Below are 15,663 nucleotides of genomic sequence, written 5' to 3' on the forward strand. Positions count from 1 at the left end.
TACCTTAGCACCAGGTCCAGATCTATGAAGTTCAGATTACTCCAGGTGGGTGTTGTTTGGTTCTGGCTGCTGCGCTCCACTTCTTTCTGTTGCAGGCGTTAGAGTTGAATCCTTTGTGTCTCTCTGGCAAGATGTTCTGCTCCTGAATCACCTGGGTGGGTCTTGCCTCTAGCCTCTTTGCAGGGAGTTCTGCTGAAGGGTTCCGCGCTGGGCCTGCACTCTGGGTCTATTCAGGATCTGCCGGCCACTGGCGGTCTCACTCACACGCTGGGCCTGCACTCTGGGTCGAATGAGGATCCGCGGGCTCCAGTCTCGCTCATTTTCCGGGCCTATGCTCCGGTTCTATTCAGGATCCCGCCGGGCCCCGGATGGTCTCACTCACTCCCCGGGCCTGTGCTCTGAGTCTATTCAGGATCCCGCGGCCCCAGTCATCTCACTGGCTTGCCAGGCCTGCGCTCTGGGTCTATTCAGGATCCCGCAGGCCCTCGGTGGTCTCACTCCTAAATTTACCTTTACTCTGATTATCAAGAGAGTAAAATTGTACTCTAAAAAAATTATAATGTAAAAGCAAACTGCAGTTGTCGCAGTGATCCTTGTCCTTACACAATGTCAGCAGCCGCATCTATAGCCAACTGCCTATGCCCACAATTTTTTTCCTCATAGAACAACCACATAATTCCTTGACCACAATATTAAGCCCATTTTTACAAGTGTAAATATCTGTTATATAGCTTTATCATAAGAGATTTTTAGGTTAGTGTATAACTTAAATATTTTTATTAAGTCAAATCCATAAACTTAATTCAGTGACCTATCATGTAAAAATCTAATTTCCTTTCTGTTAAAAAGAGCTTCCCTGGGCCAGGAAGATAGCTCAGTGTACTAAGCACCTGCTTAGGCAAGCTTAGGCAAGCACAGAGACCAGGATTCAATCCCCAGACCAGCATTCCATGCTGGCCCTGCCCCTGGGCAACCAAGTCCTGTTGGTGGCACACACTGTAATCCCAGTGCTGGGGAGGCTGAAAACAGGAGGATCACTACAAGTCTGAGCTGCATAGTGAGACCCTGTACCAAATACATAAAATGAAAAAAAAAACAAAAAACTACCCGCTAGGCATTGTCATACACACCTGTAATCCCAACAGTTGGGAGGCTGAGACAGGAAGATTGCTGTGAATTTAAGTCATAGTGAGTTCAAAGCCAGCCTGAACTCTGCAGAACCAGACCTGGTCTCAGAAAAATAGAAACAAAAAATAAAGTAAAAATTGCTAGCACAAATAACTCATATTAAATTATATATTGAGTTTTATTAGCCTAGTGATGATTTTTAAATGTTTGTGAAGGAAAGAGTATCAAGCTAAGGAAGTACTGACTAGTGCTACTTCTCCAATACTCCCAATCCTCTGCCCCTCCTGTTTACTATAATTTCTGTTTGTCCAGGGGAGGGTTTGCAGCTGTCTCCAAACTTGTGCTGGAGATTCATTTACCCCTGAGGAGTGTATGTCTATAAAATACATGGGACAGCCTTTTTCAAAAATCAGGTATTGCCTGACAAGCGCAAGGTCCTGAGTTCAAGCCCCAGTACTGCTAAATTAATTAATTAATTAATCAGATAATTTCCTGTCTGATTTCTTAGAATTTTGGTAGGTTTTATTTCATAATATTTCACATATTTACACCAGAGTCATCTGTCTTTAATTCTACAGACATTATCAGCATTCCTTGTTACTGAATTGCCCATGGGTTGCTATTTCTCGGTCATTTTGTTAATAAGCTATAAACTATAATAACTACACTATTATAATAACAGCTAGAAATGTTAGTAGATTTTATCAGTTTAACACTCCACCACCCTTGATTAAAAACATACAGTTGGAAGACAGTGGGTAAGGATATCCTTCATTAATATCAAAGTACTCTGTAGATCAAATTTTTGTTTATGCAGATGATTTGAGAAAGCATTTAATGTTGACCTCATTTTGAAAAGAGTGATATAATAGCTTACTGTCTTTTGTATTATAATGCAGTCATTGTAAAATATAAAAGCAGCAAAAAACTGACAAAAGAGTATATATTTAAAACCAGTATTGAATAACTAAAGAATCAGTAATGCAGTTGCTGGTTTGTTACTATTGCTGATGAAGTACAGTGATATTTACAGTTCCAAAGAAGGGAACTAGTATTACCAGATGTCTCATACAAGTCGGGAATGGTGCCGCAAAGTTGGTCTCCTGTAGGCTGTCTAATTGGTTGGAAATTTGAAGAATGAGGTTGGAGGCCATGAGCTAATTTTTTTTTCCCCATGGGACAGTTTTGAAAATCAGTATTTTAATAAGTGATTAAGAGTCCTTTACCTAAGTTCCAGGGCCACTAGCCTGTGATTGATGTTCTCAGAGGATTTGCAAGCTTCCCCTCTCATGTCTGGCATGAGCGTCTGGTTCAGCGAGGCGACTCTTCCCCCCTTGCAGTCCTATGATGACACAGTGTGCTCCACACAGTGCGCTCTCATGGCTGACCTACAGGCCAGCGGTTTCTCTTGACTGTTCGCTTCTGACCACATGGTCTCCCTGCTTTTCTCCCTTACTCAGCCTTGTCTGCAATTCCTTTCCTAGTAACCTCATCACAGCCAATGGTTGAGTCTTTCTGTTGACTCTTACAACGAAATGAGAGGCAGTGATTGATAAGGTACCCAGTTCCAAGGACAGAGGCATCAGCACATCCTGGGGGCTCTGCCTGTCTCCACCTTCGGGCCTCCTTGTAAGTTTTCATATGAATTTATGGCATTTCCTTCCAGCTATAAACTCCTGAAGGACAGGATATTCTTAACCCTTCTGCTCAGAGTGCCCTTGTTTGAGGATCCATAGGTACAGTTCAGTGGTAGAGTGCTTGTGTAATATGTTTGAGGCCATGAACTCAATCTCCAACACAAAATTGTGTGTATGTACACACACTTGATTGAACAAACATTTGGTTTGTATTGAAGTTTTTTCATTTATATTGAATTGAAGATATGCAGGATTGAAGCTATGGTAATAGTTTCAGAGTATTGGCCCACATAGTAAGTTGTCGGTTACCATTTGCTGTAAACACCTTTATATTCCAGGACTTTCTTTACCCTCTGTTATTACATGTCTAGATAGATTTCCCTTTACAGCCCATTGCAAAACCTGAATGAAGGCAAGACTTAAAAGGCTGTATAATAATAATAATAATAACAACAACAACAGAAATAATAATTGTAGTCCCTTGGATTGTAACCAGTATGAAGGCAGGGACTCCAGTTAATGCTCTTCTCTGTCCTCAGTGCCTAGTAAGTGCCTATAGGTTATTTTCTATGAGAGTGGGTAGAATATGGCGGAGACATGGGTGTTAATTGTAACTACTTCCTGTGGCCTTCAGTGAGAGCTGCCCATCGCAAGTGAGTGTAAGCTGGTAGCTCTCTATTAGTATCATCAGCTGTGCTCTAAAAACAGTTGCTACTGGGCTGGAGTTATAGCTCCGAGGTATAGTGCTTGCCTAGCAGCCACAACGTTCAGGCTCCCAGTCTCCAGGAAGAAAAAGTTTATGCTGACAGTAATTCATTTGGAAGGATGACAGTCTCACCATTTCCATTACTTTTACTGATTTTCACTGAAATGAATTTCTAACTGATAGCAAGATAGGTCGTCTTACTGGGAAAGAGCCTGTCCAACAGGAAAAAAAGGGACATCTCAGAAACAAGGAAGTTGGTGCTAGTGGCACCGTCTAGCATCCCTCACAACTGTAACTTTCTTCTTTAAGGCTTAAATCTGACCAGAAGAATAATTTTATTTCTAATGACAAATGTGCTAATAAATTTGTTTGAAAGTCTTCTGTCACTTTATAAAATAGTGACCTTTTTCTGGATGACTGTTCATCTGACAAATCCAGCCTGTGTGCCTTTTACTGGGGCACAATAATGATGCATGTGTCTGCTCCTTCTGTTTGCACCTCACGCTACCATTTGTCATTGTCCAGCTACAGTGCTATTTGTCTGCCTCAGCCTAATATGTAAATCTCTCCTGCGTGTGAATGTGCTGTGATGCTGTGTCTATCTCTTGTGTCTCATTTGATGTATCTCATACCCTAATACATTTGGTATGTAATAATAAATTCTAGTTCGGTTCTGGCTTTGTGTCCCATTTTAATTATTTTAAGTAAGAAAAGTAGGATTATATCTTACATTTTTGTATCATGTGTGTGTTTATGTTCCACATATTCAAGAAGTTAACTTAATCCTATAGGTACAAAAGAAAAATAAATAAAATTTGAGTTAACATTAGGATGATTTTGTCTACATCACCTTTCATATATACATAACTTAAAATAATGGGGAAAACTATTTAGATTACATATTCTTTCCTTGAATCAGGGTTGATAGATAGGATCTTTTGTTTTTCTGTTGGTTTAAGTTAAAAGCTATCTGGAACTTATACTACATTAATGTGACACATCCAATGACTGTTTTGATAGATAAGCTTATAAAATCAAAAGAAATGAACAAATAAAATAATTCACTAGTTATAATTGAACCTGCAAAATACATGCTTTCTGGATAACATAACTTTGCAGCATACAATGAACATGAATAGTGTTTCACTTAATGTTGCTCATGATAGAAAGAGATAATAGGGCTTGGAAAAAGTTACAGGAAAAAGCCACAGAAAGGAAGGAAAAAGGAGGATGTTAGTGGAAGTGAGATCACTAAGATTGAAGTTGGGGACGGCTTGATTGCAGCACTGCCTGTGGAAACTCTCCCAGCATGACTGCTAGTTCCAGTCACATGTGCCCATTGCAAAGCACGGGCAGGTGCAATTATACTTTGTAGATAGAGAGGTTGAGACCGCGGAAGAGTGGGCAGTGTAAGGTCCTCAGCACACTGAGGCAGAGGGCATTCCGAACCCAGGTTGGTAAAATCTGTATCCAGTGCTGTTTTCTCTACCTGACCCTGTGTCTTAAGGAACTGAAAATCTATGTGTAAACTGGCTTGTTACCCTTTTCCTATTCTTGATCTTGGTGCCTTTATCTCATAATTATTTTGCTCTGTTAAGTTTGCCTGCATTTGTCTGTCTTGTACATCAAAGCATAGGTTTAATATTTTTATTACTATATTTAGCAAACTAATTAGCAAGCAAGTCCGGTACCAGTGCTGGTGTTAGCTCACACTCAGTAACTTGTACCTGAAGCTCACTTTGAAACAGATGCTGTGCAATCCAGGCATGGGTGATACTGTCCTGTTTTTGTAATCCAGGTTGAAGCACAGAGAGATCACTTTCTCTTCCTGTGGTTGCCATAGTGTAGGATAGAAGTGGCAGGGTTGGAACCCTGCCTTTTATGGCTGCAGAGCTCCTGGCTCTCAGCATTAGAACTGTATTTCCCATCAGTGTCAGACAGTGTTCTGATGCTTCAAAAGAAGTGGATGATTAAAAAGTACAAATTATGCATCATTTGTACCCTTATTGCACAGACAGACTTAGTTAATAACGCGATGTTCTAACTCGATAGCCCTGCAATAGTAGTGTCATTTTTTATAAGGACAACTTCAGAAGTCATTGAAGCCACAGAAGTCATTGAAAGTATTCTTCTCACTCATTATCTAAATGGGGGAATTGGATAAATGCTATTATAACTTTTTCAGACTGTATGTTAATTAAAACCTGCTGTCTTTTTATAGTATAAAGATGCATTTATGAAAGCAAATCCTGGCTACAAATGGTGTCCTACCACAAACAAGCCTGTGAAATCACCACCACCCACTGTCAATTCACGAAAGAAACTTTGGGCCTTCCCCTCCGATTCTTCAAGAGACTTACCAAGCCCCAAGAAAGCAAAGACTGAAGAGATGCCTCAGCTTAACTTCGGCATGGCTGGTGAGTTTAGACCCTGTCTCTACTAGTTAAGTACAGAGCAATGCATTTAGTCTGTGTTTTTAGTAAATAATACAGAGTTGGGGAACAAATTTATGACCAGTACAAAGCAATTGCAAGTTTATGTAGCATATTTTAAAGCACTGCAGGATGACGTGCCGAAGACTTATATATAATTAGAGAAAGGAGTTACAGACCAAGTTACAAACACACAAGAATGTCTGACATTGATAGTATGGAAAAGAAGGCAGCGTGGGGACTGCCAGGAGAAAGGGGACTTTGTGATGTGAGCACTGTAGCTCATACACCAAGCACCTTAGGTATCGCGGGTGTGTAAGTAGCCACTGAGCTCGCCAGATTGTCTCTAGAGTACAAAAATGTAAACAGCTCCATCAGATGTCTGAGATGGATCTGAAGTTGTCTGTGGCCGAGCATTTTCATCCTCTCCCCTCTTCCCATCCAGACTCCTATGTGGGCTAAACTATTTAAAATTCTAGATGGCTCCACTTAATGTAGGACCTTAATATGCTCTGGGTGGTATGAAGTGTTCATGCATTTATTGCCATGAAATGAAACATGTATCTTCACCATACAAAGGATTTTATCTTCTCCAGCTTTTGCAGTACAGTAACCAGAAGAAGAATATGGCTAGGTGTGAAGGCATGTGTTGTAATGCCAGCTTCCCAGGAGGCTGCGGCGAGAGGTAGCAAGTTGATGGCTATCCTGGAAAACTCAGCAGAACCCTGTCTCAAAATGAAAAATGAGCTGAGAATGTACCTTGGTGCTCCAAAAAGAGGGCTTTGCCAAGAGGAAATTGGGAGACTGGGATTGATAGACTCAGCTGAGTTGGTATTGAACCATAGGCTTCCTCTTTCATATTATGGGCAGGTTTTGCTTAAAATGAGCATTCAAATCATTTGCAAAATTGGAAAAGGAGGTTGTCCAATACTGTGATGACACATTTTTTCAAATAGCCAGTAGATCTAGCAAGACTTAATAGTTTTTCATGTGATACACAATAAAAAAGTATGTTAGTATATAAATGGTTAAAAAAAAAAAAAAGAAAAAATGAAGCTCTGATACTTTGCCAGCATTTGGGGATACAGAATGCTGAGGTGACTGCCCTGCGGGTGTACGTGGGCTAGCTCCAGGTGAGGTCCCAAAGAATCAAAGAATGGAGATTGGCTTTTGTTTTAGCTGTCACTTTAGACAATTTTAGCTTGAACCCACTTTCACTAGATAGGTTTAGTGAGCTCTCCACACTTCCAAAATTGCTTCATTTGGAGAATTGTTTAAATATTTTATTATCTCCATCAAAAAGTATAATACAGATAACCAATTTTTAAACTGAATTTTTAAAATCATTATTTGGTATCTGTTACTTTGCTTCTCTCAGTTCTAAATCTAGATTAGGATATTTTTGCATACAGCTGTTTGAACACCAAACAATAATTATACAAAAACTACAGAAGGCTATAAAAATGTCTTTTTTGTAATGTGGCTTCTGACACTTTATTAATCTGCATCTTATCTATAAAATGAAAGCAAAACCTAGACTTCAGCCAAGATCTTTATAGCTCAGCTTTTGAAAACAATGCACTTTAAAGCAAAGTGCAGCAAAAAAGGGAAAACAGCTTCCTGAATCTTAAGTCATTTATAATGTTCTCTGTCGTATTTTGGAAATCTGTAATCAGACCTCGTGTTCAGATTGTGTAAAATGAAGGTAGTACTGGTCCAGTATTTCTAGTTAGTCCCTTTCTCAATGAGGCGAGAGTGAATTAAATTGCCTTTAGTTGAAACTTGGCGAGGCTGGCGAAATAGGTCAGCGGTGTAAAGCACCTGCTTAGGCAAGCTTAAGCAGGTACAGGGAACCATGGTTCAACCCTGGGCACCACAGGCATCAGCCCCACCGTCAGGGTAGGCAGGGCTGGCAAAAACAAACAAACAAAAAACTTGGCACTTAGCTCTCTTCAATTTAAGGGATACCAGAAGCATTGCAAAGGTCATTAAGTTGTTCTCAGCGTATAATCTTGTTTAGTTTTCTTTTGTTTGCTCGCTCTATGGTCCTTGTCAGTTGATATTTTGCAGTTCAAAATAGTCCCCCAAGTGTCAAATGTATGATTTCCAAGAAAGGAAAACTGTGTAAATTTTAATACAGTAAGAAACTCTCTCAATAAAGGGAAAGTATGCTGTTTATGTGAATATACTTTTGATAGTTTTAAGACAATGATAATTTCAAGCTTTTTGTTATATAATCACATTGTTATAATTTAAATTATATAATCATATTTCTATTTTACTTTGTAATTAGAACTAACACGTATCTTTAGAAAGCTCTCATCCAATCCCTTTGATTTCTAGTATGATATCTACAAATCACTGTCAGAGTACAAAACAACTTTTAGTTCCTGCTAAATTTATTTCCCCCTCACTTTTGTTTTTAAATAGGTGTAAGTATACATTTAACAGTCACAATAGTTCTTAGACAATCCATAATTAATATTGGAATCTTAGCACGGGAGAGTGTTGTTTCATTAAATCAGCCTATGGTTGCTGATAGCGTGTGTCTTCATAATTCATTGTCTTCCAACATTGGACTACTTGTATAGCTAATCATTTGATGGCATTTCTTTGTCATTAGCAAATTCATAATCTCCATCCATCTATCCATCCATTCATTTTTTAGTTTACCTTTGATCTCAGAACCTTTTTGCAATATGCTTCATTAATTTTTAAAACAGGTTAGGTAAGGACATGTACTTAAGGTCCTATCTTTCCAGTTGTCCTCAGACAGCATTACAACTGACTTCACACGTGAAAAGAGTCCTTAAATACGCATTTATTGTACTGTGTGCACTGGGGCAGGCATTGACTTGGGCATTTTCAGATACGTTCTTTTATCACAGTACTGGATTTTCATTTATTTAAACAATTTTAAAGAATGCAAGTGTTCTGTTAGCCGTAATACTGTCTTTCTTTAGATAGAAATATTGTCTTTCTTTTGTGTTTTGAAAGAATAAGAACAAAGATCTTAGGTGACATGAGAAAAATTAATTTTAAATCTTAAAGTTATTTTGAACAAGAGTCTGACTGCCCCTAGGATTTTAAAATGTCTGAACTACATCAGTTCATTTAAATTTATTTTGAAAAATTTAAAGAGATATTATTGAAAAAGCCTCCTAGATTTCAGAGGCCAGTTTGGAAAGTTTCTCAATCTTCCCTAGTTCTTTGTTAACCTGGTTCTCTTCATTCATCTTGATTTCATGGGACAGAAATAACAATTTGAGAATAACAATCCTGTACTTCTTGGAAGACAAATGTAGGTATCCTTTTGCTTAAAAGGAGTCTAAGCTGTGCACATAGAAATAAATCGCTTGTTCGCAGATCATTCACACTATAAAGAGGCATCGAAGCTAGTGCCCTGCTGGAATGATGCTGCACAGCTCACACAGGTGTGGGCACTGCACACACACATGCCAGTTTATTGTTACAGGAAAATGTTAGGAAGTTTTTCCATTAATATTACGTGTGATTCTGTTGGGTTTCTGTCCTTGGCTTTCTGTGGATTATGCACACTCCATATGCTTGTAAGTCGGTGATTCCTGTATTTTCTTGCTTATTAGATCCTACTCAAATGGGAGGCCTGAGCATGCTGCTGTTGGCTGGAGAACATGCTCTCGGCACGCCGGAGGTAAGCCAGTCTCTCACCCCCTTCCACCTCCTCGTGCCGGGCTTGAGAGCACAGACATTTGTGCTGTTCCCAGTATTTTGCAGCTCTGCTGTTTATATCTCATGAACAAATTTATGTATAATTGTTTCTGTTGTGGTCTAGCTTTGCATTGGTGTGTTGAGGATCACAAAACTGTGTACATAAGCTCAAGAAGACACAAAGATAAATCGAACACAGATTTCAAGCACCTCTGAACCCAGGAGTAGGGAATGCAATGTACAGATAACTAACATTTGCTGTGACCATGTCGTGGCTACGTAGATTGTGAATTCACTTATTCTACTGAAAACATTTCCTGCTTTTATGATGTGCCATTTAGACTTTCTAGGAGGGGAAATGATAGTAAGAACTTAAACTATGAGTCTCTAATATCTGGATAATTCTAAATTCCTATTTTGAAAATCTGGAGATGTGGCATTGCAAGGTTGTTTTATTCTTTAAAATGTAAAAGGAGGGTTGGCTCTTAAGACCTTGGTGTCATAATCTGGTTGTTTGGACTGTACCTCCTATGCATTTGTAGGGGTGACTTTGGTGGAGAGCTACCCACAGGTGGCTTGCTTGCACTTGTAGAATCCTGTTTTCTGGCCTCACTTACCAGTGGCCAGTCATGGTAACCATATTAACAATCATATTATTTTACCACATTTCAGGTCTTTGGTAAGGAACTTTGTATTCTTCAACCAGAATAGCTGTTTAGGGAAAGATAGCAGCTCAGTTTTATTGCAGATCTATATTTTTTACTCTTTTTGAAAAATTGCTAGTATCCTTTACAATTTAGAATTAAATCCTATTCAGATTTATAGACTATTTATGTCATATGAAGCTTTTATTGTTTATAGTTTATATCTGGGATCCACAGATGTTGAGTAATCCTCAAATGAAAAAATATCCATGTCGCTTTGTTCCATTTCATTGTCATTATTTAGTGTATTTGTATTCCTAACACAGTAGCATTGTCAGGCATCATTTCACTTCCTAATCCATGTTGCTGCCAATGACAATCAGATTAACTCACTTGAGTTTAGAGTATCCTCAGCAGGTTCCAAAGGTAAATGTTGGGATAAAAACACACACTTAGCCTTTCGCCAGAGTGTAGCTCACGTGATTTCCAGGAATGCATTGCATTGTGGAAGCTGGCATCATGGCTCTTGACAGATTAAATTGTAATGATATGTCATACCCAACATCTTTCACTACTCTTTTTAAATTTCCAGTGTAATTATATAACAAATCACATCTGCAGAGATTCTGGATGTCAGGTAGAGGAAAGAATGCTTTTTTCTTCCTTTTTTTCCCCATTTGCTTAAAGTTTTGCCTGTTGAACTCTTTTCAGTAGGAAGTTCTCCTACTGCCCTTTAAGACACACTTTTGATACAAGCAGTTGAAGCAGTGACCAACAGAAAATAACCTTGGCTAAACAGAAGGAAGGATGGTTTGGGGAAGTGGACAATAGGAGAAGTTGGGGGGAGTAATAGTACTGCTAGTAAAGTTTGGAGGGACCAGTATCTGTTCAGTTGAATGCCTGAAGCCAAATTTTCAGTGCATGGAAAGTGCCACAGACTTTGAGCTTTTGCTTTTTAGAATGCTTTGTGTTTGGATGAGCAGATAAATTGTTAAAGTTTTGATCAATCACCTTTTTGCTTTGTCTTCTATCCTGTGAAGTTGGAGCTAATACCATTTGCTCTCATATACCTCCAGAGACCACTATAAAGATTAATTAAACAAAACCCATCAGGCATTTTTAACGTTCCTGAAAAGAATTCTTCCAGGTATAGTATTATTACCTGAAGTCATTTTAAGCATCTCATACTTCGAAGCTTCCATTACATTAGGTGATGCATCCACAGACTGTAATAAGCCTCACTGGCAGCGTGTGCATGGCATGCGTGTGCACACACACACACACACACACACACACACACACAGCCTCTTGTCCACAGAAACCTCGTTATGGTTCTTTTAATCATTAGGTGCTTAAGAAGGAGACTATTAATGTCATAGTCTTGCAGATACTATCAATATCTGTGAGGTGGGGTGGCTGAATTGGTGGGGAACTTAGTGAAGAAGGCACTCCCTGATGACGGCACACCTCCTTTGTGGACCAGCCTGGAATAAGGTCACGTTGCATGAAGATTGAACATGTAGAATATTTTAACAAATCCTTTCTATGTGTGCAGATTATCAAGGAACAAAAGTCAAAAGTTCTGTGCCTGTACACAGCAGATATTGTCTTAAAGTTCAAGTTTTTAGACATAGCTGATTTTTCACATGAACCTTCAGCTTCAAAGGGAATTCATGATTTCTTGAGCTAAATTAGATTCTTCCTCTTCCCAATTCTTTATAACTCTTTCATTTTTAATATATGATAGCATGTGATTATATTTAGTTTTATATTTTGTGAACTCTAATAAAAGTCCTATACTTCAAACTGTGTTTCTCATTGTACTGTGTGTCAGTCCTAGCGCTAGGAGACGGTAAGCAACTTGAGATCAAGAGCAAAGACAAGACTTAAATTGTGCAGTGTTCCTTACTTTCCTGCAGAGTAGTTACTGCAATTAACCTTTCTTGAGCACTGTTTGTGAGCGAAGTGCTGTTTTTAAGTATATTATGTAAGAGTAACCTGTTCTAACACTGAAGTACGAGTTAAATCTTTCCTCCCTGTAAGAAGATATTAAATCAAGTAAGGAAACAGAGAAGGGGTAAATAAACTCCCTGTGATGGTACAGCTGCAAAGTGGCAGCACTGAGATTTGAGCCCAGTCTTTGTGTAGCCTCCAGGGATGTTGTGATTCAGTCCCAGTCCCTCGCCAGTTCTGGTCACCACCGTGACGTCCTATGCTGGCTGTAACCTTGCATAAGCTACAAAGACGCTTCATGAGAGCTTTCGGGGTTAGGCACTGTGCTCCTTGATTAACTCGTTCTTCTTCCCAAGGACACTATGCTGCCAGTTTACGATTTATTATGTCCTCATTCTTCAAGGTCATAGAGCAGAAAAGTCCTAATGCTAGGTTTTCAATCCACATGGTTTCCGTTAAATGATGAGCTAGACAATATCTGATGAGATAGTTGTAATAATTACTCCACAGGCCAGTGATAGAGCAGTTGATTGTATTCATATTTGTTGAATGATTACATACATAATTTAAATAGTTTTATTTTTTAATTTTTAAAATTTTATTTATTTATTTGCTACAAGATCTCACTGCACAGTTCAGACTCCTAGTGATCCTCCTATCTCAGCCTCCTCAGCACTGGGATCACAAGCATGTGCTGCCACGCTGCTTTCAGGGCCAGCACAGGGTGCTCAGGGTTCCAGGACCTGCACAGCATGTGGTTGTGGGGATTAAACTGTCCTTGCACTTGCTAGGCAGGCGCTTAGACTGCTGTGCTATCTTCCGAGTCCTAAATACAGTTTAAATTTAAAACAAATATTGACTTACATAGGCGAACTCTATAATAAAGCAAAAATTACAGTTTTTACTTTTTTATGATAATTTACCACTAGTTTACCCTTCTTATTAAAATTTTGGACATCAGTGAAATGAGAATTTTCCTGCCTCCTGGTACAACTTAGTTGAATACATGCCTGTCTTAGGCCACTATATTTGACTGCTCTAGGATACTTAAGTCCGTTGATTCCCAGCCTCCCTACTTCTAATTCACAGCCATCTCCATCAAAACTTTTATTTACTTCTCACAAATGTATACCTTTTAAACACACTTTGTAAAGAAATAGACTGAAAAGGAAATGGGCGTCCTGTGCTGTTCTCTTTCCCAGGCACTTAGAGCCCCCCACCCCCGCCGTGTCCCTGTTTGTTGAGCCTTTTAGCTCAAACCATCTTTCATCCACAGAGTGCAGACTGCTTCCTCCTGCCAGCGGGCGCACTGCATGCCTGTGGCAGTCCTGGGTCCTTCCTGAGGTCCAGGCTGCCTCGGGGAGCTTGTCTTTTGATCTCAGACGATGGGAGCGGACCCTCAAAAGTGAGCAGCAAGAGAGCTAGGGTAAGAAGAGTGGACCAAGAGGGCAAGAGAGGTGTCACTGCCGCGAGAAAGCTGCTGCTGCTGATTCCCACACTGTGTGTGTATTTGCCTAGCAGATGAAGACCTGAGACAGGAAGGTCCTGTCACTTGTCTGCAGTCATATGTAGAGCTGGCTGGGAGCCTCTCTGAACCCCCTTACTGTTTCTTTCCCACATGAATATAATAGTAGGAAATTTTACCCATGAAGTGAAATCAATACTCTGGAAGGCCTGATGTTCTAAGTAAAGCCAAGTTCTAGTCTTTTTGCTACATAGCATGACACAGCATTGTGCTTTGTATGTAGATGTCCCCCCAAAGCCTCATGCATGCCTGTGAAGCCTCCTGTACTGATAAGTGGGGTTCTTTAGAGTTGGGAGGATCAAGGGTATGTGGTACTGGGATTAAGGGTACTATTGTAGTCTATTGATTGGCATTAGCAAATTCAGGATGTGGCAGAATGAATTTACTAAAAACAAGCCTCGCCTGAGTGTGGGTAATATCACTTAAAAGACTTGTAATCTGGATGGGGGATGGGAGGGAAAGATAAAAGCAGGTTGTTGCTGCTGCTGCTGCCGCTGCCACTGCCTCCTTTTGTCTGCCCTGCTGTAAACTGTATCTCCTCTGTGATGCTCCTGTGCTTTAGAACCATTTGACCAGGGACTGAATCCTCTACAAACTGTGAGCCAAAATAACATTTCCCACTCTACCTTGTGGGCATCAGGTATTTTGTCTCAGCAAGAAGAAAAGCAACTAAGACGCATACCCTAATTTAAGAGTGATCTCTGGGTGCTATTCGATTTGCTCCCCATGGTAGCCCAAGACAAGTATCAGATATTTAGGTGCAGTGTTGGGGTCTTAGGTTCCCCTGTAATCCTCAAATGACATCCCTTGCTCTCAAACTATCTCTTCTCCTGAAAGACACTCCCTGCCCCAAACCATGCCTCCTTCCTCCTCTTAGCTCCCCTCTTTCAACTGTGACTTACTATAGAGACAGTGGCTTTATCTGACCCTTCCCCCCTGCTCTAAGATCCTTCCAGGCAATTACCAAGGGCTGGCAAGAACTATCTCTGGTTTAATTGGGGCCTGACTTCTCTGCTGCTGTGTTTCCTCAACCTTCTAATTGGTCTCCTATGTCCAGTTCCTCCCAGCCAAGGTCATCCTGCACACCTCTGACATAATTATCCAACTACACATCTCTCCTCATGCTGTTCCTCTGACTAGAGATCTTGGCTGGTTCCCCATTTTCTCCAGCCTAATTTTGAGACTTCTTAACATAGAATTCCACTTCCCTTTGGTCTAAGTCCTCTACACAACACTGTCATTGTATCCTATTCTTTACCCACACTGGGAAAGGCAGTTTCTCAAAAACACAGGCTACTTAGTTACCTCCATATTTTACCACCTGCTGCTGCTCAGTCATTTTCACACTTATTCTGGCTTTCCTCCTAGGATATCTCAGATATTACCTTATCTTCTTCTACCCACAAAATGAAAGTTGTTTCTCTGATCTCCTGTGTACCCTATAATATTCCATGGTTAGTTAGCATGTACATAATGTCTCCTGCATGCAAATTGCAAGGAGCCTAGGGGTCTGTCATATTCCCTGTGTCATCATTTTATTTCCTAGAATATACTAGGTAAGTGTGGAATTGAAGCTCCTTAAAAGTAGCAGTCTTCCTGACTTTTGCATAAGTGTTTATCAAATGAGCGAATGGTAACACGTGTTGGAATTAGCAAGAGTATAAATATATGACGGAGCCCAGGCATGCCCCATTTGTGACTGCGTGACTGCGAGTCTTGAGGCTTGCATGTAGGAACTGGCCCTTGATAATCTGTAGCTTCCTGTGTCACTCGGGCAGCATGACTGGCTTGATCCTGTTGCATATCAAGATGCTGCAATCAGTTCTCTATGTCTCTAATTTTCACAATCTGCATTGCTCCTGTGGAAAAAAAGTCACTTCATCATAATTCTTACACTAATCATTTTCCTTCCTTGGTTATTGAAAATTATAGCTAAATCAAAAAGAGT

General features: G+C 40.0%; 1 protein-coding gene across 11 annotated transcripts in view; it reads left to right on the top strand.

Annotated features, from left to right (window-relative positions):
• The window catches only part of Bbx (BBX, HMG-box containing), a 271,278-nt gene that overhangs the window by 183,752 nt on the left and 71,863 nt on the right, over positions 1-15,663 (top strand). For all 11 annotated transcript variants that reach the window (XM_004643964.2, XM_023704103.1, XM_004643966.3 and 8 more), the window contains 2 exons: positions 5,693-5,888; positions 9,509-9,576. In XM_004643964.2, coding sequence (XP_004644021.1) covers positions 5,693-5,888; positions 9,509-9,576 — 264 coding nt within the window. The remainder of the gene's footprint in view (positions 1-5,692; positions 5,889-9,508; positions 9,577-15,663) is intronic.

This window comes from Octodon degus, unplaced genomic scaffold (genome assembly GCF_000260255.1).
Source record: "Octodon degus isolate 3935 unplaced genomic scaffold, OctDeg1.0 scaffold00187, whole genome shotgun sequence".
NCBI classification, from domain to species: Eukaryota; Metazoa; Chordata; class Mammalia; order Rodentia; family Octodontidae; genus Octodon; species Octodon degus.